Here is a 27057-nt window from a genome sequence, read left to right as displayed (position 1 = left end):
ATCTATCTATAAATATAAATCTAATCTATATCTATATCATCTAACTATCTATCTATCTAAATATATACACTTACATTCTGAAATGCTTCAAGCAGAAGGAGCATTGTTCTGCTAAACTGATTCCGCATCATTTAGTGCCCTGTGTAGCATTACGTAGGATAAGCGACTTCTTTATCAATCATGCACTTCCACTCTTCTCTGCACTACGTATCTTACGATTTCTCAGACTAATCAATGCCTACCGATGCAGAGACCACTACAGCAGCATTTAGTCAGTCAAGGTTAATTCATCTTCTTGTGTAATGATTTTAACTTCTTTCTTTACTTTCTGCTTCTGCTGCATCTACGCTCGGGTTTACTGTGCTGCATTCAAACTACTGCTACTCCTCTTGTTTGTACGTCGTGCTCCTAAACTGTTATTTTTTTTCTTCATTGTATCTTTCCACTGGTAATACTGTCCCCTACTCCTTGCTGACTTCTGCACTTCTGCCACTGCTACCATATCTGCTACTTCCATCCCATGCTCCCTACCGTCATCTGTTCTAGTACTCCTATCTAATCTTTTACCTCTATCCTATGTTCCCAACTCCATTCCATACTCCTGCTACTGCTACTCCACCTGTTTCCCTCTCCTGCTGTCTCTCACTCCCAGCATCCTTCTACACTTCTACTACTGCTACTGCTCATCCTGTTTCTTATTCACACTTTCTACTGTCTCCCACTTCCTACTTCTACACCCCTACTACTACTACTACTCATCCTGTTAGTCTCCTGCTATCTAATGTCTCCCACTCCCTATTTCCTTCTACTGTACACTCCTACTACTGCTACAACTCATCTGTTTCTGTCCCTTACTGTCTGCCGTCTTTTACACTCCCATCACCGACACTCCTGCCACATCATCCCCATGCACCAAACCACTCACCGAAGAAGTAGAAATGGTCGCTGTGCCTGCTTTCCTCGGCGTGCGTGTGGGGAAGGAACCCGGTCTCGATCACTGACGTCTCCTGCGACTGGAAGTAGATGGTGGCGATCTTGGCGACGCACTTGAGCCGCATCTCGCCCCTTGGGAAGTGGTTGCGGGTGGTGACGAAGGTGAGGCCCAGTATCGCCGTCTCCAGCCCGTCCGGTTCCTTCTGGGGCTCGTAGCGTCTAAGGTACTGGGGTTGCGTCTGGGGGAGAAGAGAAAGGGATGCTGGTGTGAGTAGGAGAGAGGGAGGGATGGTGATGTCAGTAGGAGAGAGGGAGGGATGGTGATGTCAGTAGGAGAGAGGGAGGGATGGTGATGTCAGTAGGAGAGAGGGAGGGATGGTGATGTCAGTAGGAGAGAGGGAGGGATGGTGATGTGAGAGGGAGAAGAGGGAGGGATGGAGGCGTGAGTGGGAGAGAGGGAGGGATGGTGATGTGAGAGGGAGAGAGGGGATGATGGAGGCCAGAGTGGGAGAGAGATAGATGGGTAGATAAATAGACAGGGAGACAGACATGAGGGAAAATAGATAGACAGACAGATAAACACAGATGGGCAGATACATAGATGGCTATTTAGGAAAGACAAATAGGTAGACTGACTAGACTGACGAATTTAGAGAGGATGATAATTAAACTGAGAGAGAGAGAGAGAGAGAGAGAGAGAGAGAGAGAGAGAGAGAGAGAGAGAGAGAGAGAGAGAGAGAGAGAGAGAGAGAGAGAGAGAGAGAGATGAGGTGACTGGAAAGGAACATTTATGCAAGGAGAAAGTACTGAAGTGTGAGTAAAGAAAATTATAGAGTAGGAAAAAGTGAGGGGAAACGATGATAGAATACTGTGAACAAGGGGGGAGAGAAAGCTTACGAAATATCAAAATGAAAAAAGAAAACAAGATATGGGGGGGGGGAGTAAGAAAAAATGTGACTGATGATAGAAAAAGGACAAGAGAATATGGAGGAGAAAAGTGAGGGTGTAAAGAAAAATTAGAAACACACTTGGTAAAGAAGAAAAAGGCTGTTCGATCTTTTTATGGAGAGTCAGTTGAGGAGTACAGGACGACAGATGGAAAAAAGTTGTGATGCTTCTCCTCTCTCTCTCTCTCTCTCTCTCTCTCTAACAAGCATGGATGTCTCAAGTGAAATCGGTTCTGCATTCTACTTCAAGTCTGACGAATATTTACTAGTTTATTACCTCAGTTTTCAGAATATCATCAACAGATCATAAAATTTTGCTCATCTAAAGCACGGAAGCATAAGCACAAGTATCAGAAATTCATGAGTGTGCGGCTCTTGACGTTTACAAAGAAGACAATGTGTTACTTCCTCACTACGAAGATGACTAATTATTTCCTATATTTACCATGTTAGAATATTATTCTATGCTTCAGAGAAAGTTTGCAACTGGAGAAACGAGACTACACCTTATTTAAACCCCTCCCTAGTACAGACAGCTGAAATAATTTAGTAAAATCCTCATGTATTAACCTGAACATGAATAAATTGAAGAGGACACAATATAGACGAACTGTAGAATATCGGAGGGGAAAAATAATCAAGGGAGATACTGAGATGCTGTACATTCTTGGTATCTCCGGGGAAGCCAAGCCATGAATATGTATGAAACTCCGTCTTGGGGTATAAAAGATTCCCTTCCAGAACCTTTTTAGAATTTCTGGTGCAGGATTATAATGCATACCCTCATTTGTTGCTGCCCAGATCCGCTCGCAGCTAAGTTTCATCCATTAAAATGACCACAAAGTACACAGACAAAGTTGGAAAAAGTTGGTAAAAGCCCAAAACACACACACACACACACACAGATGCTTACATTATCTCCTCGCTAGACGGGAGATAACAGTAACACAGACACAACTCTTTCGCCTTTGTCTGTCAACTTGTACCTTTCCTTCTTGCTGGAAGTTTGCTCTTATTCAGCCAGTCCCAAAGAAAGGTGACCATTCCCAACCCTCTAACTATCGTCCAATTGCTTTAACATCCTGTATCTCAAAAGTTTTCGCGTCAATTCTTAATAGAAATATTTTAAAGCATCTTCCCTATCACAATCTTCTTTCTGATCGTCAGTATGGGTTCCGTCAGGGACGCTCCACTGGCGATCTTCTCACCTACCTTCCAGACTCCTGGTCATCCTCCTTTCGGGACTTTGGAGAAAGCTTTGCCATTGCACTTGACATCTCAAAGGCTTTCGATCGAGTCTGGCAATAATCTTTAATTTCCAAACTGCCCTCTTACGGTTTCTATCCTTCTATCTGTGCCTTCATCTCTAGCTTCCTTTCTGGTCGTTCTACAGTACAGTATAGCCGCAGTTGTAGACGGCCATCGCTCTTCTCCTAGATCTATCAACATTGGTGTTCCTCAGGGCTCTGTCCTATCACCAACTCTCTTCCTTCTATTCATCAGTGACCTTCTAAGCTGTACATCTAACCCTATCAACTCATACGCTGATGACTCCACCCTTCACCTTTCCATTCGGTTCCCGCAACGTCCATCACAGCAGTTACTCCAACAAACATGGGATGTGGCTATGGCACACCTAATGTCTGACTTGGCTTGTGTCTCTGACTGGGGTCAAAATAATATGGTTGTTTTTAATGCATCAAAGACCCACTTTTTACATCTATCAACCCGACAAAGTCTTCCACAGGTATACCCACTAATGTTTAATAATATTCAGCTTAATCCTGCATTATTCTTGAACATGCTTGGGGTTTCATTTACTCGGGACTTATCTTGGACAGATCATATTACATCACTTGTAAAATCTGCGTCCAAGAGATTAGGTGTGCTAAGCCGACTCCATTCCTTCTTTACGCCTGCACAATTGTTGACTCTATACAGGGGTTTTATCCGTCCTTGTGTGGAGAACAACTCTCACGTATGGGGAGGCTCCCCACATACAGCTCTTCTCAATAGGGTGGAGTCAAAGGCTTTTCGTCTCATTAACTCTCCTCCTCTTACTGACTCCCTTCAACCTCTGTCTCATCACACTGTTGCATCTTTATCTCTTTTCTGTCGCAACTTCAATGGTCACTGCTCCTCCGAACTGTCTGCATGCATTCCTCCATCTCTACGACGGGCGAGTAGCACCCGTCTAGCAGCAAACTCTCATCCCTTTTCTGTCCAACTCTCTAATACAAGAGTTAACCGTTACTCCTAGTCCTTCATTTATGCAACACGTCAACTCTGGAACTGTCTCCCTCTGTCTGTATTCCTGCTTCCTATGATCTCCAGTCTTTCAAACGCAGTGTGTCCAGGCATCTCGAAATGATAGGATTTTGAATTTGGCTCTCTCTTGTATTTTGTTTTTCTCTTGGAAGGAACAATAATTGCGGGCTCGTGGCCTTTGGTTCTTTCTTCCTCGCATTAAAAAAAAAAAAACTCAGTACATAGACACAACCAGTAACAGACAACCAATAACACAGACACAACCAGTAAAAGACATCCGGTAACTCAGACATAACTGGTAACACAGACACATCCGGTAACACAGACTCAAACAGCAAAAGACACGTCCGGTAACACAGACACAACAGGTAACACAGACATAACTGGTAACACAGACACATCCGGTAACACAGACATAACTGGTAACACAGACACATCCGGTAACACAAACACAACAGGTAACACAGACACAACCAGTAACACAGACACATCCGGTAACACAGACTCAAACACCAAAAGACACATCCGGTAACACAGACTCAAACACCAAAAGACACATCCGGTAACACAGACTCAAACACCAAAAGACACATCCGGTAACACAGACACAACAGGTAACACAGACACAACCAGTAACACAGACACAACAGGTGACACAGACACAACCAGTAACACAGACACAACCAGTAACACAGACACAACAGGTGACACAGACACAACCAGTAACACAGACACAACCAGTAACACAGACACAACCAGTAAAAGACTCATCCGATAACACAGACACATCGGTAACACAGACACAACAGGTAACACAGACTCATCCGGTAACACAGACACAACAGGTAACACAGACACAACAGGTAACACAGACTCATCCGGTAACACAGACACAACAGGTAACACAGACACATCGGTAACACAGACACATCGGTAACACAGACACAACAGGTAACACAGACACATCGGTAACACAGACACAACAGGTAACACAGACACAACAGGTAACACAGACACATCGGTAACGCAGACACATCGGTAACACAGACACAACAGGTAACACAGACTCATCCGGTAACACAGACACAACAGGTAACACAGACTCATCCGGTAACACAGACACAACAGGTAACACAGACTCATCCGGTAACACAGACACAACAGGTAACACAGACACATCGGTAACACAGACACAACAGGTAACACAGACACATCGGTAACACAGACACAACAGGTAACACAGACTCATCCGGTAACACAGACACAACAGGTAACACAGACTCATCCGGTAACACAGACACAACAGGTAACACAGACTCATCCGGTAACACAGACAACCGGTAACACAGACATGCAGTAACACACACACACACACACACACACACACAGTTGGAGCCATAGCCGGAAAGACAGCCATCATCAGTGACGCTGACACTGCAGGTGGTACAAATACAACCATAACCCCCAAAAACTACCGAAAAAAAACACTGTCACTTATAGACACAAGCAGTACCACAAACTCCACCAGACACACATACAACTGGTAACAAAGACCCAAGAAGTAACACACAGACTTGTAACACGCCAGAAACACTGCGACTATAGGTAACAAATCCACTTCCAGGAAAACAGAGCAGGTAACAACGAATGCCTGTTAAAAAAAAAACCTGCAACACCCTCGGGACCCTTGGACTCATTCTTGCCTACATAAATTCATCTGGTCTGCAGTTGAATACTAGAGATGTCCCGAGCCTGAGGGGGTTAATCTCTACCTACAATATGCAAATGCGCAGAGCCAGCCACAATAATGCTTGCACTCAGTCAGCTTTAGTAATTTACTTTATGATTAACACAGCCAAGGACAAAGCCACAGGGTCAAGGATACAGCCAAGGACACAGCCAAGGTCACAGTCACAGAGACAAGGACACAGTCAAGGACTAAGGCACAGAACGAAGGACAGAGCTAAGGACACAGCCACAGAACCAAGGACACAGCCAAGGACACAGTCACAGAATCAAGGATACAAGCAAGGACAAAGTCACAGTGCCAAGGAAACAGGTCAAGGACACAGCCAAGGACAACGAAGGACACAATCGCAGAGCCAAGGACACAACGACGGACAGCCACAGGAGCAAAGAACTCAGCTCAAGGACACAACCACACAGCCAAGGACATAGCCGCAACACAGCCATAGACATAGACATAGAACCACGGACACAGCCAAGGACACAGCCAGTGAGCCATAAACACATCAGCAGCCAATACAGGCAAGGACAGAGCCACATCGATAAGGACACAATCATGCAGCCACGTACACAACAAAGGACAACCACATTACCAAGGACATAAACAAGGACTCATTCATACAGCAAAAGATAGTACAGCCGAGAACACAGCCACACAACAACGGACACAGCATCATAGTCAAGAAAAAAACAAAGGACACAGCCACAAAGCCAAGGACATGGACAAGGACACAGCCAAGGGCAGCCAAGGACACGCTCAAGGACACAGCCACGCACACACGCCATTTACTGGGACAGAACATCTCATCTGGTATTTTATTCACTTGGGATCCCTCGCTATCTGTCTCCATACGTAAAGCTTTTTCTGCAGCAGACAAACGCAAGTCCCGTCCTCTCTCCTGCTCACCCCCTCTCAACCCTCTCCGTCGTTTGGCCCCACTTAATCCCTCTCACCCCTCTCCGTCGCCCACCTAGGCCTCTCTCATCCTTCTCCTTCCCTAAACGCCATTCAGCCCCTCTCACCTTTACATCGTCAGCCCCAGCTCATTCTCTCATATTCCTTTCCATCATCAACATTCAGTCCCTCCTCAACCTTCCCACTCCTCTCTGTTCTGTCTTTTTTTCTTCGTCAGGCCCCACGCAGTCCCTCGCATCTCTCTCCGTCTCCAGGCCCCACTCGGTCCTTCTATCTCCTCTCCGTATTCAGTTCTCACTCTAACTTTTCACCTTTGTCTCTCGTGTTTTTTTTTTTTTTTTTTTACTCACGACATATTTCCTCTCATTCCTCATGTTGATGGTGTGTTTGGTACCCCTTAGCTTTCCCTTTCATCCCTTTCATCCTATGCCACTCTTCCGTCACCCTCTTAATGGACTCTGCACAAACTCTGTCGTCCCTCTCCGTAGTCCTTCCCACTCACTTTCATCCCTTTCGCCCCTCTCTTTTGTTCCAGTGATTGGTGCCTTTCCTATCCATCCTTTTCATCCCACTCAGCTCTTCTCATCATCTACAGGTGTGCACTTCATTATTTCAGAATTTCATCTCCCATCCCTTTCAACTCTTATCCCACATAATTCCCAAGCTAGACACCATTCTGTCTCCCCCACATCCCATTCAGTTTTAACCCTTACCGTTATAGTGTCGGCTGCCTTTCCTGTGTATCCGGTCTCATTAATTTCCTTCTACCTCTCACCGTACCTTCCTTATCTGGGATTCTTCACTTATCCCTCTTAGTTCTTTTTCTTCATCAAGCTAATGCGGGTGTTTTCTCGGTCTTTATCTCTCATCACACTCACTTCATTGCATCCCTCATTATTCCTGCTTTCTTGGTCATTCCCTTTCATCTCATTCAGTTTCCCTCTCCTACTACTCTTAGCACTTGTTATGCTCTTCCGTCTTCCCCAGGTTAGATGCCTTTTCACTCCTCGCTCTTACCCCACTCATCTCCTTTTATTTTTCTCCGCAGCTCGCATACCAGGAGACTTTTTTAGAAATTTTCCTCTCCTCCCTCTGCCTCTGTCTCTCCCTGTCTCCCTGTCTCTCCCTCCCTCTCTCCCCCCCCCCACCACCTCTCTCTCTCACCCTGAATATCCTCCCTCTTCCCACTTCTCTGTTCTCTCTCTCACACACACACACATACACATATTCCCCCTCCCACCACAATCCCTTCCATTCTTCTGTGTCGAGCCCAAGCTGTCCCTTTCATCCATTCATCTTCTATTCATCCTTTTCCCCAATGATCTTCACCATCTTTTCCGATCCGACTATTTTTTTGCTATATTTTTTTTTCCATTCTTTTAGTAGGGCCTTTGATAGTTTTATTTTTTCTCTCTAATCCTATCTCCATCCATTTATCCCATCTTCTTGTTTGTGCACTTTTACAAGCACATTTTCCATTCGTGTAGCCGATCTCTTCTACCACTCTTTTCATCCCAGTAGTCTCATCTCTTTTTTTTCGTCCCCTTTTCTATATTTTCTCATTCTTTTCACCATCGTTTTTCCCAGTTTTTTACATTTTTTCCTAATTATTTTCTTCCCTTTCTTCACTCATCTCATTCAAAATTTTCCCATTCGTTTACATCATTTTCCTGTCCTAATTTTCATCCTTTTATCCAACTCTATTATCCATCCGTTTATACAATTCTCTACTTCATTCTCTCCCTGATCCTCAACTCTATCTCCATTTCTATGTATCTCCCCCATCGCATCTGGCTTTCAATTTCTTTCCTCGAATCATCTCCAACTTTCTGAATTATTTAACCAATTTTGTCCAATGTTCTCTCTCTGATTCTATTCTTCATCGTTATTTCTAATCCTCTTGCCCATACATTTTGTCAGTCTTCTTTCCGATACTCACTCCACCCTCTTTTCTTTCCTCTTTTCCTTTTCCTCGCTTGCTTCTTTTTCCAGTCAACTTCTACAATGTCTTTTATTTCATTTTATTTTACTTTTCTTTGCCATCCTCCCTCCTTAATCGAATCGTCCCTTTTCCATCCATATCTTCCCGTTCAAGTCTGAGTAATTTTTCTTCTTAGTCTCCTCTTCATTTCTTTCTCCAAATCTTTTCACAGCATCCCTCACATTCGACCTTTGTCTCGCCTCTCTCTTTCCACTCTTAAATCCGCCGTGTCTTGGTCGTTGCTTTTACAATTTGCTCTAAATCGTCCATTAAATTCGAAGTCTCTCTCTCCCCCCCCCCCTCTCTCTCTATTTCCTTGCCTAATTTCTCCGGCCTTTATTTTTTTTCTGTTTGCTCAATGTGCCTTTTTTGTATATATAATCTACCCACATCTCTCTCTCTCTCTCTCTCTCTCTCTCTCTCTCTCTCTCTCTCTCTCTCTCTCTCTCAAGCCTGCATTACTTATCTCACGGGACTTTTACCTCGTGTTATTGGACTCTGAATAGCCTACCTTGACGGCCCGCGATCTGTTCCCTGTCCCTCGTTTATTTGACCACTCACTCTCATTCTTCCTACTCTTCCAAAAGCTTTTTTTCTCTCTCTTACTTTCTCACTTTTGCTCTCTTCTAGAAAGTCCTCCTCCTCTTTCACACAGTCTTTTCTTTCTCTTCATAAATCTTTCTTCCTTCACTTCCGATAACCTTTCTCTTGTTTTATTTTGTCACTGTATCTTGGACACAACTTTCTACCTCACTTTCATCCTTACCCCTCCTTAAATTTTCGTCTTGGTTTTCATTTTTCTTTATTTTCCTCCATCTCCTTATTAACTTGCTTTATTTTCTCACATTTTCCTGAAACCTTCCCCCTCCCTATATTTCCTCACCTTGCAAAATTTTCTTCATGTTATATTCTAATTTTTCCTATTTCTAAATTCTTCTTCAGTTACTTTTTTTTTTTTCTCCTAAAGTCTTCTTGCCTTTATACTTTCTCACCTTTCCACTCCTTCACAAAGTTTCCTCCTTCCCTATATTACCTTTTTCCCTTTTGTCTTCATCTCTTGTTCGTATCTTACTTTCTTCTTTTCCTTCTTTCCTATTGCCTCCTACTTCTCTTACTCCCTCATTTCTCAAACGTCTCCTTCTTCTCAGTCCCCAGTTTTTCTGTCCTTCACTAGTCTAATTAATCCCTCTGACCATGGCACACATTCTGCTTGTTTTTTTCTTTTCGATTTCCTTTTTTTTTTTGGGGGGGGGTACCTTTTTTAAGACCTTCAATGATTTCCTGGCCTCAGTGGGCTCTCGTAATTTTTCTGCTCTCACGCTTCTCTCTGCACTGAATCCTCTCTCTCTCTCTCTCTCTCTCTCTCTCTCTCTCTCTCTCTCTCTCTCATTACGAACATTATCTGTAATCATCATCATCATCATTTCAACATCTTTGCCATTATCAAATCTTTATTTATCATCATCCTTATCATTCTCCTCTCTCTCTCTCTCTCTCTCTCTCATTATGACCATTTTCTGTAATCACCATCATCATCATCATTATCAACATCTTTGAAATTATCCAGTCTTTATCATCATCTTTCTCATCTTTATCACGATCTCTCTCTCTCTCTCTCTCTCTCTCTCTCTCTCAGCTCAGGTGCCGCAGCTCACACGCCCCTCTACCAACAAGAACGAGCGGGCTTCATCACTGTCTAGCTATTAGGGTCGACCCGCACTACAAAGGGATTCAGCAAATGGACTGCCCTTTCGTTGTCCTCTGTGTGTGTGTGTGTGTGTGTGTGTGTGTGTGTGTGTGTGTGTGTGTGTGTGTGTGTGTGTGTGTGTGTGTGTGTGTGTGTGTGTGTGTGTGTGTGTGTGTGTGTGTGTGTGTGTGTGTGTGTGTGTGTGTGTGTGTGTGTGTGTGTGTGTGTGTGTGTGTGTGTGTGTGTGTGTGTGTGTGTGTGTGTGTGTGTGTGTGTGTGTGTGTGTGTGTGTGTGAGAGAGAGAGAGAGAGAGAGAGAGAGAGAGGAACAGTGGCAAAGACAACAGATGCATACTAATCTCCACCACACACACACACACACACACACACACACACACACACACACACACACACACACACACGAGAGAGAGAGAGAGAGAGAGAGAGAGAGAGAGAGAGAGAGAGAGAGAGAGAGAGAGAGAGAGAGAGAGAGAGGCAGTTACATGAACAACTAGCACCTCAAAATTTCTTTCGATCCATTGCGAGGATGTAGCAAGGATGAAGTTACCGCGAACACAATACTACTTCTGTTGTGAGAGAAATGGATAGTAAGGATCATACAGTGGATTTCCCTACTCGCAATGTGGACAGCGAAAAAAGATGTAAGTAATCCGCTGTTTTAAGACTGGACCGAAAAGGAGGAAGCTATCAGTGTTCGTCTGAAATGAGTCTAAATAAATAATTAAACAATAAATGATAAAAAATAATTAAATAAATGAATAAATAAAATACTCTGTCTATGGGTGTCCTGAACTGATCTTTTAAGGAATGGCCAACCGCTTCTGCTCTTATTATATTTTAGGTTAGTAAATCTTCTACGTGAAAATATTAATTAAAATATTATGGTGGAATCACTGAAAGACAAGGTTCTACCCATGGCTCCTCGTTCTGTTGGTATATAAATTAAATATCTGGTGATAACTGGCGTTCTCCAGTCGATGAAAGATTCTGAAAGCCTGCACAATAAGTCGGCGCAAAGGCCTAGTCTGCTACAAAGTGACCCCGTGCCTGCACTGTTCCATGCACTTGAAGGATCGGGTAAGGTTATAGTAGTAGCCCATACCTGGATAATCTCAAGCCTCGTAATATCCTTCTTCCGGGTCGGAAACACAACTGCACATCATATTCTAGATGTGCCTGTACGTGAATAATGCATAAATTAAAAGCACACACAGCAAGCATACCTGTTTCATTGCCAACGAGATTTATGATTTTCTGTTATTTCCCTTTCCTACCACACGAATTCTTTTACGGTCTCACACAGTCAGTTAATTTTACGGTCTTAAACTGCCCTGGGACACAATCTCAGAGAGCTCAGACCTCCGCCGACGCCAATAAAATTTACAAATATTATTTATTCCTGCATCCAGTTACCGATCCACCATAAAATCCACTTTTAACTCTTTCTTGACTCACTGCCCACACATCCACCAGATTTCATTGGAATACGATAACAAGTTCTTGATAATTTTGTAAACAAAAACAAACGCGGGTGAATACATAACCTCCGTCTCGCTTCCATGGCGGAGATAATGAGCGGACTGTTTCTTTAGTTTGTACCTAAACTACTACTTTATATAACCTAGAAGCCACTTATACTTTTCCTTTACTTCGCAGCACTTTCGAGAACTTGATGCCACTGCTGATTAGTAAACCAATGTCTGTCTTCAAGGCAGCACTGCCAGCTGTAGCTCCTAACTGTGAGTAGATGGGTCTTGGATGTGCATGACTACGTGCAGTCATGAACATTGACAAGGGGACACGGTTGTCTGCCACTAGAGGGCAAATTAATCGCAAACGTCCATCCTCCAACTCCCACTCCTTACCCCCACCAAACCACGAAATTGTTATGCGGATGGATCGGAGATCTGAAGCTTCGCTTACTCTCGTGTCTAGCTGCATGTAATGTTACTTTCGTTTATCCTACTCTTATGTGTATTATCAGGTGCACAGATCCGTCTTCAGTTCCATGAGAAGTAATTATATCAGAGATTTAGTAGATTTCTAGTGTATAGAGTTTGGTTTCCAAATACTTGTCCAACGTCTTGTAAACGATATTGGCTACTAAAATTCAAGTAACAGCGACAAGTTATAAGATCATTGGCCACGTAAGTCCCTCTCCTGCCTTATCATCTGAAGAGCCATATATCCACCTACCCACTCATCCACCTATCCACTCGTCCACCTACCACACTGACCTCACCCCGGCCACTCATCCTGCCCAGTCTCCGCCGATGCATTCCAGCCCACTGATTCTGGTCATCCACTCTGCCCACCCATGAAGCCCACCTAACAATAACTCAACACATTCACCCACACACCTACCCTCCATGAACCCATCCAGCCCCCCAACCCACCAACCCAACTACCCACCCAGAGCACCCCGGCCACGCAGTCATTTCAGCCACCTTAGTGGCTGAAATGAGCCTACTCACTCTGGCGACCCACTCTGCCCACACATTCCCATGACCTATGTTGATCATTGACCCCGACCACCCACTCTCCCCACCCACGAATTCCACCCACCCTGCCAACCGAACGATGCCATCCATCAAATTCACCCACATAACCCTCCCACCGTACCCACCCACCTCGCCTTGAACACTCACCCATACTCTGCTCACCCACCCTACTCTGGGAACTTACCCTTCCTATCCATCCTCTCCTCCTACCAATCGACCCGCCTATCCAAATGCCTAATCACCTTTCTTACTCAACCCAATCCCTCTCCCCAAACAACTCACCCATTCGAACTCCACTCATCCACCAAACTCATCCCCATCCAAAACTAACTTACCGACCGCTCCCCGACCACCCACCGATCCAGCCACGCACCAATCCAGCTCACCTCGCCCATCCACTCAACTCATGTACCTCTGCAACCCACCCCAAGCCATTCCACGCACCTCACCCCACAATGCACCTCCCCTACACCCATACCAATCATCCTGCCCACCACCCTGGCCATGCGCCGACCACCACACCCACCAGTTCAACCTCATTCACCCCACTACCCAACCAACTGACTCCAACACCCACCCACCCCACACACACAGGCACGCACATAAACACACACACACACACACACACACACACACACACACACACACACACACACACAGTAATATTTCGTTTGCGCTTTCGTATGCGTATGGAAGTGTACCGTAAAGGAATATCACGAGCATACGATAAAGAGATGGGGAGTTGTGTTCACACACACACACACACACACACACACACACACACACACACACACACACACACACTAATATTTCGTTTGCGCTTTCGTATGCGTATGGAAGTGTAGGCTACCATGAAGGAATATCACGAGCATACGATAAAGAGATGGGGAGTTGTGTTCATCTTAGAGTGAGGAAAAGGGAAAACAACTTGTGTGTGGTCAGCGCTATAGGTTGTAATCAAGTGTGTGCTTGATTGCAACCATAGTGAAAAGTATTTTGGAGAATTAGTCTCAGAGATCCTTTGAATATCTGTTGACATGCCATCTCTTATACCATGCTGGAATGGTTCTGCACTCCGATGAGTCGATAGGCAGGTTATGCAAACTTGTCAAAATTTATGATAATGTACGATTTAACTTATAAAAGGCGTCAGCACTTGTAATATTTAATTGCAATATCGTGAGGGATGATCGATGTGTGACGCGAAAGACTGCTGGGCCTTAGGGAAGAAGTGTCTGGTGTATGTGCAAAGTCGGACATTAGGGAAAAAAAAAAACACTTAAATTAAGGTTTATGTAAAGCATACAAAAGGGGGTATAAATCAACATAAATGTCAGAGACTGATTGCATACAACACTGTGATATCCCTATGTAGACAGGAATTGAAACTTCAGAGTATTTAAAGCATGTAGAGACATTCCTTAGGTGTAGGAAGAGCCGAGACAGGCAGATGAAGCCGGCAAGGCGAGGCGGAGGGGTGAGAAAGGAGGGAGGGAGAAGGGGAAAGGTATGGGGAAGGTGAAGGATGTGGACGAGATGTGCAAGTATTGTCCTATATTTCAGCTACGATATGGATTTATTTCCATTAGGATTCCACGATAGGCGAGTGCGAAGCTAACTCAGCAGCAAGGTATAAGAGATGGTAGTCAGCAGAAATTCAAAGGATCTCTGGGGTTAATTCCTCGAAAATTCTGTTCTGTATGGTTGCAAAAAAACACACACATGACTTCAACCTATAACACTAACCCCTCGAGGTGTTTTCTCTTTCTCCCACACTAAGATGCTGAACACAACTCCCCACCTCGAATCGTATGCTCGTTATGTCCCTGTACCTTATACTCCTGTACACACACGAAAGCGCGAAAGAAATATTACTTTGCTGTGTGTGTGTGTGTGTGTGTGTGTGTGTGTGTGTGTGTGTGTGTGTGTGTGTGTGTGTGTGTGTGTGTGTGTGTGTGTGTGTGTGTGTGTGTGTGTGTGTGTGTGTGTGTGTGTGTGTGTGTGTGTGTGTGTGTGTGTGTGTGTGTGCGTGCGTGCGTGCGTGCGTGCGTGCGTGCGTGCGTGCGTGCGTGTGTGTGTGTGTGTGTGTGTGTGTGTGTGTGTGTGTGTGTGTGTGTGTGTGTGTGTGTGTGTGTGTGTGTGTGTGTGTCGGAGTTAGTTGCTTGGGGTGGGCGGGGTTAATGAGGTTGAGTTGGTGGGTGTGGTGGTTTGGTATATTGCCAGGGTGGGTGGACAGGATGGTTGTTAAGGGTAGGGGGGGGTTGGTTGGTGGGGTGTGTGGGGTGGCATGTGGTGGGTTGTAGAGGGAATTGGGTAAATAACAGGATGCGTGGGCTGGGCTGGGTCGGTGTTCGGGGATGGGTCGATAAGTTAGGTTTTGATGGGATGAGTTTGATGGATGAGTGAGGTTCGAATAGGGGAGTAGGATGGGGGGGGGGTGAATCGGGCTGATTAAGACGGGTAGTTGGGGAGGTGGGTTGGTGGTAGGAGTGAGTGGGTAAGATGGGTGGGATCCAAGGATGGGGTGGGTGGGCAGGGTGGGTGAATGTTCAGGGAGAAGCGGGTGGGTACGGTGGGAGGGTTGTGAGGGTGGATGTGATGCATGGTATTGTTGGGTTAGCAGGGTGGGTAGAATTCATGGCTGGGAAGGGTGGGTGACAGGGGTTGGTGGGCCAGATCGACCTCCAGGGTAGCTGAGAAGATTGGTGGCCGGGGTGCTCTGGGTGGGTAGCTGGTTTGGCTGGTTGGGTGGCTGGATGGGTTCAGGGTGGGTAGGTGAGTGGGTGAATGTGTTGAGTAGCATTGTTAGGTAAGTTTCGTGGGTGAGCAGGGTGGATGACCTGAATCGGTGGGGAGGGTGGGTCTCTCAGGTGGCTAGACAGGTTGAGTGGCGGGAGGGAGGTCTGTGGGTTGCGAAGGATGGTCTGATTGAGTAGGTGGATGAGTGGGTCGGTGGATATGTTGTTACGCTGATGACAAGGCAGGAAAGAGACATTTGTGGTCAGTAATCATATGACTTACTTGGATTTTAGTATATCCTTTTCGCGCTGGATAAATATTTGGAAACCAAACTTTACACATTAGGGCCATTCTACTGAAATCTACAAAATCTTCGATAACAATTACTTCCCATGGAACTGAAGATGCTGTCTATGCACATAATAAAACACCTAATAGTAAGATAAATGAAAGTAACATTACATGCGGCAAGACGTGAGAGTGAGCGAAGCTTCAGATCTCCGATCCATCCATCCGCCCAACAAACCAGTGCTGTGGTTGGGTAAGGACGAGGTGGAAGAAAAATAAGTATTAACTCTTACGGGCGAACTCGAGACCAGGGTAAAGAGCTGGCTTGGTCAACAGATGGCATTGTGGTCGCCGGTGTGTCGTCTGTTTGTTTACGCAAGTTGACAGGCGGGATGAGAGGGGGCGTGGCGGTACAGATAAACATGGCTCCAAACGCTGGACATCACTGCGTTGTTTGTATTAAAAAAAAAAAAAAAAAAAAAAAAAAAAAAAAACACGAACTGGTTTCATTTCTTCCCAAAGGACAGAAAGAGGTGCGTAAAACAGATGTGACAAACTATTATGTATAAGCAAATATACCACGGTCAGAAATGTAGGTGCAAATTAGGAAGTCACAACAGCTGAAACTGTGCCCCGGCAGGTACACATAAGACAGAAATGTGTAGGGATTACTATGCTTATTTACACATATGATAAAGGATACGTTGGGCATTGATACTGGACACGTGAACTTGCTGAGGTAATACCGCTACATTCGCAACGTTGTATATTTACCGGCCCTCACATGATGAATATTTATTGACAATATTTACATATTTTCCCATATTATTGATCCTGTGAAAATGACAGTGAAGATATGCACCATCTATTACTAAAGGATATTATACCGATAAAGGGGAATTACTATTACATGCAGGTAGGAACCATGAAACGAAATACAACTCTCTCTCTCTCTCTCTCTCTCTCTCTCTCTGAAACCCCGTAACTTCTTTTTTCATTCAGAGTTTGCTGTAGCCTCCCCTCCATCAATTCTTCTCGTCTCGCAGCCTCACACAGACCCACACGCCCGCTGCTGTTTCATCTCCTTTGTGTTCCTTTGTCCCTGGTCGGCATCCCACACCTGTTCCCGTCCTGTCTACACAGCTGCCCAGCTCTGCCTCGATCACACTCACACACCTGCTGACAGACAAATGGTTTCTACAGGCCTTGTCAGTAAATGTTTCCCTCGCACTCTCTTCCGATCCTCTCCCGAGACTGAAGGACGTATTCTTGTTGGCTCGAGTTTTTGTGACGCCCCTCTCTCAGCTATTTATTTAGCGCATTACACTTTACTACATTCAATTATGCCACTAATGAAGGCTTTGCTATCAATCATTAAAAATATATAATCAAAATATATTAATAGTTTATTCTCGTATATTCACAACCCCTCTGGTATATTAGTCCAATTAACAGCAGACGGTTATATTTAGCAGGGAATGACTCATAGAAGCCCGAAAGAAAGAGTACTGTAACCAATAACCCTCCCACGGTCGGCACAACTCTAATATTCTGTTCCAGTTATGGCCACATAATTTTATTCCCCTGAGAGTGAATCATGGGATCACATAAAAGTTAAAGTGCACTATGCAAAATAAATCGCTTGCTAAGAGATGTTACGAAGGCTCCCATTGCAAAGAAAGAATGTGTCATGAGTGTAATAGCAAGATATAAGTAATGAATGGTAATGTTCTCGGAGTATTATTATTTTTTTTTATCAGGACTTAGCTCTGAATAATGTCTTTGATCTTCAGTATTTAATTTACCTCCAGACTACTATGTTTCTCTCTCTCTCTCTCTCTCTCTGCCCTATATTTATTCCTTTCTATATACACTGCAGTTCCTCCTTTCACTCTTCCACTATCAATCCATTCTTCCCCCCTCCACACATTAAGACAGATTTTATAAACTAGATGGGTCAGGTACAGTCTTCACCAACCCTTTTACTGCCAGAGATTCTTCCTAAGGCCGACCAAGGACTGTCTGTCACTGTCGAGAAAGATTATTAGACGTTATATTTGCAAAGTGGTTTGTCTTCCGATTTCCCTCCCCCCATACGTTCCTCGCTTCCCATATTTCTCGCCCCCCTGTTCCACATCTTTAGTTTCCCACTGTCCTTGTTTCTCGCTCAGTGTTATAAGTCGTTCACCATGAAAGCTAGTGTAATCTAAACAAAAATTTTCACTCACGATGTGGTAATGAGAAGAAAGGTACATCTGATCTTGGAATGGTTAGTATGCCAAACTGCAAGTGCTGTAATCGCAAGTCGCTATAATCCAGTACAGTGTCCAACAGCTAGTACTGAAACGGTTAAGAGTGAGTTCATAGACAAGGACGTGGGCTGTTTTCTGATTCTTCATTAATTTTACCAGATTGTCAAGTGGTTATAGTGTTCGGGAAGTTTTGGTAAGGGTGAACGTTTCGTAGTTATCTCTTTACCTTGTTCTCTACGGTCCTTACTACCAGTTACCTTCAAATTCTCAGCCTCATACACTAGCTTCCTTGATCTCTGTTCATCCTGAAGATCCCCAGCTCTTGCCACAATGTCCCCCGTCATTCAATTTCACTCTAACTGCAAACAGGCAATTTTAATCATTATGTAGGAGACTTCTCGAACTGAAGAGGTAAGATAAAATCTGTGTTATATTCTTGAACCTTAAAAGGATCTCCTTAGCTGTATATAATCTTACTGTAACATGCATTCGATAAAGACGTCATCGTATTAATGTCTTAACAGTCTGCTTTCAAAGTTTTCGCTCTGTGGTAAACTACAGAGTTACTTGTTACAGGTACATTTTTGTTTTTAGTGTCGCTTTTCTTCCAGCGTTACTTATTCCTCCATTTGAAGGTTTTTTGCCTATTGTCCCCTTTTCCAGCATTCTTATTTCCAACATCCCTCAGTCCCCAAGCCTCTTGTTGCCATTTTCCGGCCTTTTATGTTCCATTGAGCATATTTTCAGCGCTACCTATCCCAGCATTCAAAGGTTCTTCGTCTTGTGTTCTCATTCCAGCGGCCTTTCTCTCCCCAGCATAGCCTATATTACTTCCAGTGTGTCAGTGTTATAATTTTCCTGTGTTTCTGTTTCTCGTTCAGTGTTTATCTTTTCAGCGTTACTTATTCTAGCTTTCAAAGGTTCTTCGACCAGTGTTCTCATTCCAGCAGCATTCATCTTTCCAGCATCCCAGACCCCCAAAGTGATCCTGGTTCCATTGTCCCTCCCTTTGTGCTCGCCAACTTGCTCCCGGGCGACAGACAAAGGGAGGCCACTCGATCAAAACAATATTCTGACCTTCGCCCACTGAACGCCGACCTGCTGATGGTATTCTCGTGGTCCTTTAGTAAGTCAGAGGCGATGGATGGACCACCGAGGCGTCGCGTTATAGTTCATCTCTAGGTGTCATGCAGTGGTCGTTTAATGCGTGAGAGCTGTCTTCATCTATCTATCTATCTATCTACTGCCAGACGCCATAATCCCGTAAAGGGTGGCCATTTGACTCTGAGTTATTTGTTTTACGGGGAGGGGCACTAACCCTCCACTAACCCACTTGTTGACACGTAAGGAGCACGTATAGTTTGGTAATATGGTTACCACCCAGGGTCGTAAATGGTTTCTTGGCTTACAGGAAACCATTTGGCTTGTCACTCAATGTAAAGCCACCTGTAAAGGAAAGAAAAGCAATAAGAAGTGACAGGAAAGATGGGAGAAATAGGAAGAGAGGAGGGCAGGCACAGAAAAAGAATGATAGAGGCCAAGGAAGAAGTAGGCAGCACTACGTCAAGTGAGTGGATGATGGTAGCCGCCACCTATCACTTATGTATATATTTTTTTTCTGCAAGTATCGAATGGTGGTCCTTCACTTGATCATAAGTGAAGGATGAACGGTCTTCATTTAACATTGTTTTCCAGTGTTTTGTAATGTATAATACAATAATTTCTAGAGTTTCGCCCACTGAATATCTCTGGTCGGTACCATCTCCGCTGTCGTGTAGTAGGTCAGAGGTGAGAGACAAAACATAGATGCTCGATTGAAATGTATGTAATTTCTGTTAGATGTTCAGTTTTGTGTTGCTGACCGCGAAGCTTAAGTATTTGGCATAATTTAGGCTCTTACGTGTAATTGTACTGATTGTTTTGTTTGCAATATTTACCTGTTTTTAAACAATTGTCTTATTCCATATTAAGTGGCCTAGTATTTATCCTTTAATAAAAAAATGTAAATAAAATAAAAATATATTTTATTGCTACCTACGTTCTTCTCTCGTTCTGTTCACTATCTTTCATGCATGTTGTCTTTATTAATATTCTCCTGCCAATAGTTTCACACCTCACTTGAGAAAATAATTAATTTAGAATTTTTCATTCTGTCTGTCTGTCTCTCTCTCTCTCTGTCTGTTTGTCTGTCTGTCTCTGTCTCTGTCTCTCTATGTCTCTCTCTGTCTGTCTGTCTGTCTGTCTCTCTCTCTCTCTCTCTCTCTCTCTCCTTAATGAAAAACCGTCTGGCATTAGCTGTAACAGAATACTAGATTCGTCTCAACCATGAAGGGTATATAATGCCAACACTCAAGCTAACAACACACACACACACACACACACACACACACACACACACACTAGAAGAATGACACTAGATTACATGTGCATCAGTCCATTATGGAGTTAACTACCAAAACAGACTTTCTCCACTGTGAGGCGGTGATGGCCGGAATGATTACTATTGTTCACGAGACAGCTAAGGCATTCTATTACAGACAACGCAGACGATTTCATTCAAGTGAGAAATAGTACTGGAGGTCTAAGAGTGGCAATATCTATGCAACTTACCCTTTGATGATCTGGACAACTCTAGTACTCTCTTCCAGCTGACTGCGAACTAACTTATTCAGCTGGGAGTGAGTTATAGGAGCTTGAATGTGTTTTTCTTTCCTTAGACTGATCTACTGCAAATTGGGAAAGGGTGCCTGTAGTGAGATCAGTACAGTGAATGTCGTATGCTGTAATGACTGCGTGTGTGTTAAGTGATTTTATATTTCATTGATCGAACACGATACAGACACATGTTACCAGATGAAAGGACGTACTATATATATTTTTTTCATCTGATGGAACTAGTCTACTCTCACAATATGAATACTAAGTCGTGGTTCCCAAAAAATCGATAATTTTTGAGTTTGAGGGAAGACTGACTCCTTGGTTACTGGTCAGACTTATCCTCTAGTCTGACTATATTTGGTCATTAACTAAGCTGAGAGGGAATTTTTGTCAAGTAAAAACAAACAGACTATAGCATCCTTCATCTTTAATTATCCGTCAAGGCTTGATTCGAACCGAAATTCGGAGCAGTCTTACACTTGTTTCATAAAGTATCACGAACGAGGCTCCGATTGTATTTGAAATGATCAGTACAGCTCGTGATGTCCCACAAAGGTTAACACTTGATCATCTGAATATGCGAGTTGTGCTAAGAAAATTGAACCATTCAGTATAATGCATCCTAACCAAAGCAAGTTTACCAACGTGGGGTAGAATCTTGCGGTACTCATTGCTTGTCGTGTGTGATTATCTCGCGCGAAGTGTGCACCGATGCAGTACACTAGAATGCAATGTACAGTATACCAATGCTTTTACTTATTTCTTTCCAGTGTCTTGTCTACAACCACCTCTCATTCCCACCTCACCATTATGTATCTTTCGAGTGGTTCAAGAAGTAATCATCTGTTGGTAAGGATGCAACTTCGATCCCAGGCTTGGGAAAGGAACAGTTTGATAATTAATTAGAATCTTGTTAAAACGTAATTACCGATGTTCCATACGACCCGCTAGATATCGTTAAAATAGGCCACTTAGTACTATTATACCAGTCCTGAATGAGACAGCTTTACCATATATTCGTTATGGAAAATGGGTATTAGTGTTGAAGTGGCGACATGGGAAGGTCTATTGTATGTAGGAAGCCTTCTGGTCCTCAGGAAACTGAACATAATGTCTATGCCCAAAGTCGAATATATAAGAAAAAAATCTCTTTTCCTTAAAATTACGATCCTATCCACCTCCACTCACTTTATCCATCCATCTTTTCCTTTCCAGTTCCGTCTCACGTTCCATCCATCTACTCCATTTACAATGACCCTTCCATTATCATTTTTCACTGAAGCTTTTACTTTCGTTATGTCAGTCTTCATCTTTCTTCATCCATCAACTATTACTCATTGTTCCTCTTTCCGTGTCGTTTCTTCTTATCCATATCCCGTCCCCTCATACCTTTGTCAGTCCTGTACCTACACTGTTTAGTCCCAGCCCATGCTTACCTGTAAGTCTTCATTCACACTTATTGTATTGTCCTTTCCTACTCTCCACCTCCGTTTTTACTCATTCCTTCCTCACTCTACTCCTGTTCGCTTCCCTCCCCAGTCCCATCTCATCCATTGCTGCAGCTGTCCGTCTTCATTCATTCTTAGTATGCTTCGCTTTCCTCTCGTACATCTGATTTTTCTTTCTTCCTTCCTTCATTCGTCTACTCCTATCTTCTTCCATCCCCAGCCTCATCCCTTCATTTCCTGTACCTGCCCATCTTCATTGATGCTTCCTTATATTTTGTCTGTTCCTCCTCTCCATCTACATTTTTCCCTCTTCCTTCCGTCACTCTGCCACTTTCCACTTCCATCCTCATTCCCATCTATCAACACTTTTGCCGCCCCTCGCACTTTGCCCCTAACAGTAAGGACAAGCTGGCGTCCCCCTCGAGGCCATTGCCGGGTGTTGCTGGGTGTTGCTGCCCCTACTCCCGCAACACAACACTGGCAAGCAACTCAATTTGGCCCCGGGACAATGTTCTCGCTACTGCCTGCCATCTCCTCCCTCCCCATGTCGTGAAGATCAAGGTCCCCCCACCCGCCCCTTGCACGAGTTTCTCTCTCTCTCTCTCTCTCTCTCTCTCTCTCACACACACACACACACACACACACACACACACACACACACACAAAGTGGACTTCTTTACTTCCTTCCTATTCCATCCAGCCTCTCTGTCTGTCGGTCTGTCGGTCTGTCTGTCTGTCTCATACACATGCTAATATTTCCTTACTTTCTCCCCATTCCACGGTTTCTGCACACTCATCCGACCCCTTCTATAAACTTCCCCTTCCCCTCTCACCCCCTTCTTATTCCACCTCCTCCTCATCCTACCTACTTACCCACCCGATCCCTTTTTATACCAATCATCCCTACTTTTACATACACCCCTACCCACACTTTCCTCCCTCTTATTCGTTCCCACCTACCCACCTCGTCCACCTCTGTACTCATCACCTCTCATCACTCCTACTTAACTCTATCCACCTCCTGCACCCTCAGTCTCTCTCTCCCACACTTACTAAGTCACCCACCTATCCCTCTGTTCCCCATCCATCACGATCCCTTACTCCCGTTCTTTTCCCACACCCTCACACTTCCTTCTTTCTTCTTCCTTCCCACTCCCTCCGCCTACACCCAGCCGGATTCCTATCGTTTTCGTTTCCTTTGTTCATCCTGTTATTGACCCCCTTACCCTTCCTCACCCTCATTCACCCCCACTCCCCCACCCTCCTTCCTTATTCCCTCTCACCCCCATCACCTCCACTCCCCAGCCCTCCTCTCCTTACCCACATTCACCCCAACTTCCCCACCCTCCCCTCCTTACCCCTCCTCATCCTTATCACCCCCTCTCTCCCACGCTCCCCTCCATACCCCTCCTCATCCTTATTTCCCAGACTCCTCTCCCTCCCCCGCTGTCTTAAGGTCTCTCCTCTCGAGATTACAAGCCAAACGGCCTCTTGGTTTAGCTGGGGAAATCATGGTAGCTTGTGAATTGCTAGGAGCTGTGCTGTTCACGAAGCAGGGTTACAGAGCTAAACAGGAACCAAGTTTAGCTGGGGAAGTAGTAAGGGTTGTGTCTAGTAAGTGGAACAAAGATTTGACATAAACAGGGTCAAAGGTATTGGGATACATGCATATACTCTGTCACGATGCTGTAGCAAATGTTGTTGGGTTCGGTAGCTGGTGGGTGATGAATATTAACTCGGACATATGCGAAATTTGTTTCTATAAAATGAAATCTGCACGGGCCTATGGGTGATGCAAAAAAAAGTCAGTATATCAGAAAAATATCAGTATTGGCTTTAAAGCATGTATTTTTTGGTTTGCTTGAAAACTATTTCCTCTGAGGAAAACAATTTGACCATAGCTGTGGGCAGGACAAAGGAAAACGCAAAAGATAAGATATTTCCCGACCAGTCTCCTTCCTGCCCGAGGATGGGGTCAGATAGTGTTCAGAGAATTAAAACAGTAATAAGGTAACTGGGAAAACTAATCAACAGTTTGCCCATTTAAATGAGTATGAGCAACACTTTCTTTTTCTCACCATTCAGGCCCCTGGAATCCTGATCCCATTTCGCAAACATAATTTTCTACACTCATGAGCTTCACCTTACCCAGCACCTAGAGTCAGTTCAACGATTATCACGTCACCGGAAAAAAACTAGGGCATTAAGCCATTGTCACAAACTCCTCCGTACAAATTCTTCCCACCAACTTTAGTCTCATGTCAGTTTCCAAGCAAACAATCTCCGTACCTAGCTTTTTCACACACTCGTTTATCATATTTTTCCATCGTCGCCTTGGCTTACCATGCCGGCTGGACTCTTCAGACTCAATCAGATACACTCAGACACAACTTTACCACCACCCTATTCACACTCATTCTTTCCATATAACATAACATCTAAGCTCATTCTCTTCAAATCTAGTGTCCACAGACTTCCTTATTCCACATCTTTCACGAATCGCATTATTCTTTATCCTATCCCCTCTCGGCACTCCATATATATACATTCATCAATAACCTCATTTCCACTCTCTTAAACCTCACTTTTAGTTTCCATGTCTCGCTAAAGATTTACACACATGGGTTAATGTAAGCTCTAAAACATCCTGCAAACGTCTCGCAGTCAGCAGAGTCAGATCTCTGTTTCCTATGGAGACCTTAACAGTACCAACCACTTTACATCCCTGAGCTACTCTATTTTTCACTTCATTTGCACTTCTCTGTAACTGCACCCAGGTATTTTAACGCTCACACCAATTCAATTGACATCACATTGCAAGTCAACGTGTCTCTCTCAGCAATCATTAGTTTGCCCTCATCTACATTTATTTTCAACGCACGTTGCACACGGATATCCATAAAATGTACCAGTCTGCAAAGTTCTTGTTCATTATTAACAAGTAACACATCATCTACATATATCAGGTATGAGATACTTCGCTCTTTACCATTCATTATACCTGCGCTGATGAAGTGAAAGCAGGTGTAATGTTTTGCTAGACGTGTGTGTGTGTGTGTGTGTGTGTGTGTGTGTGTGTGTGTGTGTGTGTGTGTGTGTGTGTGTGTGTGTGTGTGTGTGTGTGTGTGTGTGTGTGTGTGTGTGTGTGTGTGTGTGTGTGTGTGTGTGTGTGTGTGTGTGTGTGTGTGTGTGTGTGTGTGTGTGTGTGTGTGTGTGTGTGTGTGTGTGTGTGTGTGTGTGTGTGTGTGTGTGTGTGTGTGTGTGTGTGTGTGTGTGTGTGTGTGTGTGTGTGTGTGTGTGTGTGTGTGTGTGTGTGTGTGTGTGTGTGTGTGTGTGTGTGTGTGTGTGTGTGTGTGTGTGTGTGTGTGTGTGTGTGTGTGTGTGTGTGTGTGTGTGTGTGTGTGTGTGTGTGTGTGTGTGTGTGTGTGTGTGTGTGTGTGTGTGTGTGTGTGTGTGTGTGTGTGTGTGTGTGTGTGTGTGTGTGTGTGTGTGTGTGTGTGTGTGTGTGTGTGTGTGTGTGTGTGTGTGTGTGTGTGTGTGTGTGTGTGTGTGTGTGTGTGTGTGTGTGTGTGTGTGTGTGTGTGTGTGTGTGTGTGTGTGTGTGTGTGTGTGTGTGTGTGTGTGTGTGAACAAAACAAACAATTCTCGATCCGACTTAAGCCAAATCTGGTCACAGGAATGAGGGCCAATGCACAGGGTTGATTATGTTTTTACTGATTTTCTTTTTAGAGCAACTGGTTAAAACTCAAGGTCACATGATACGGTCGACTCAAGCAGTTTTCTTCTATTTAGACAAAATATACTTGATGGGTTTAAGATAATTACAGGATGAAGAGACTAACTTTTAAGAACAATTAGTGAAAGGTCAAGGTCACAGGGCTAGTGAAAATTCAAGATCGTACAGCGAGTCAGCTTTAGCAGTTCTAAGCCGTTTTGTACGATGCGTAGTCGAAGGTTTGAAGGTCAGCCAAGAATATGGTATTTCGATTTTGAGAACAGTCAAATGTCGAGGTCATACTACTAGGTCAAATTTTTAGATCACATGGCAAAGCTCAGTTGAATAACTATGATTCGATTTGAGCCAATCTTGGTGGAAGAGTTGAGGGTCAGGCAAGAATGGAGTAATTCGGCTGTGAGAGTAAATTTTCGTCCCTTAAACAGGGTGAATTGAGCGGTGTTCCACTTTATGAGCACCCACTTGTTATATTACAGATTCCTATAGTGTTTAGTAGTTATATGCAAAAGCATAACGGAGTTCATGAAAGACGAACTTGATCCTCTTGCGTAAGGCTTGTATCTGCTGCATGTGTCTGAAGTTACTTAGAATCAAATAAACAGGTTTGTCTGAAAAATGCAGAACGTCAGGCTGAGATAGATCTGTTTAATTTTATCGATAGTTAAGACTTGAGGCTCTTTTTACTTCTTTTTACCTTGAAGATTATGTCACGATATGGGTCTCCTTTCTTCATCACGGAAATATAAGCGTTCATATATTTAAAAAAAAAAAAAAAAAAAAAAAAAAACAGAACCAGAAACAGAGAGAACACAATCATTTTTATATGGTGCCATCAACATTGCCAGATATTAACAGATACAACAGCAACTGTAAAACAGCTATATTAATACAGCTGTTCAAATAATAGAGTAGATGCTAATGGAAATAATGATGATGA

The 27057-nt window shown here is 43.9% G+C and overlaps 1 protein-coding gene across 1 annotated transcript in view; it reads right to left on the bottom strand.

Annotated features, from left to right (window-relative positions):
- Positions 1–899: 899 nt before the first annotated feature.
- The window catches only part of LOC145413691 (cell adhesion molecule 2-like), a 262375-nt gene continuing 236217 nt past the window's right edge, over positions 900–27057 (bottom strand). The window contains exon 5 of the mRNA XM_080283345.1: positions 900–1172. Coding sequence (XP_080139471.1) covers positions 900–1172 — 273 coding nt within the window. The remainder of the gene's footprint in view (positions 1173–27057) is intronic.

The sequence above is a fragment of the Coenobita brevimanus genome, chromosome 97 (genome assembly GCF_032717465.1).
Source record: "Coenobita brevimanus isolate Jiangsu-jjx chromosome 97, ASM3271746v2, whole genome shotgun sequence".
NCBI classification, from domain to species: domain Eukaryota; kingdom Metazoa; phylum Arthropoda; class Malacostraca; order Decapoda; family Coenobitidae; genus Coenobita; species Coenobita brevimanus.
The sequence above is the reverse complement of the archived record's forward strand: the minus strand, read 5'-3'. Positions and strand labels throughout refer to the sequence as shown.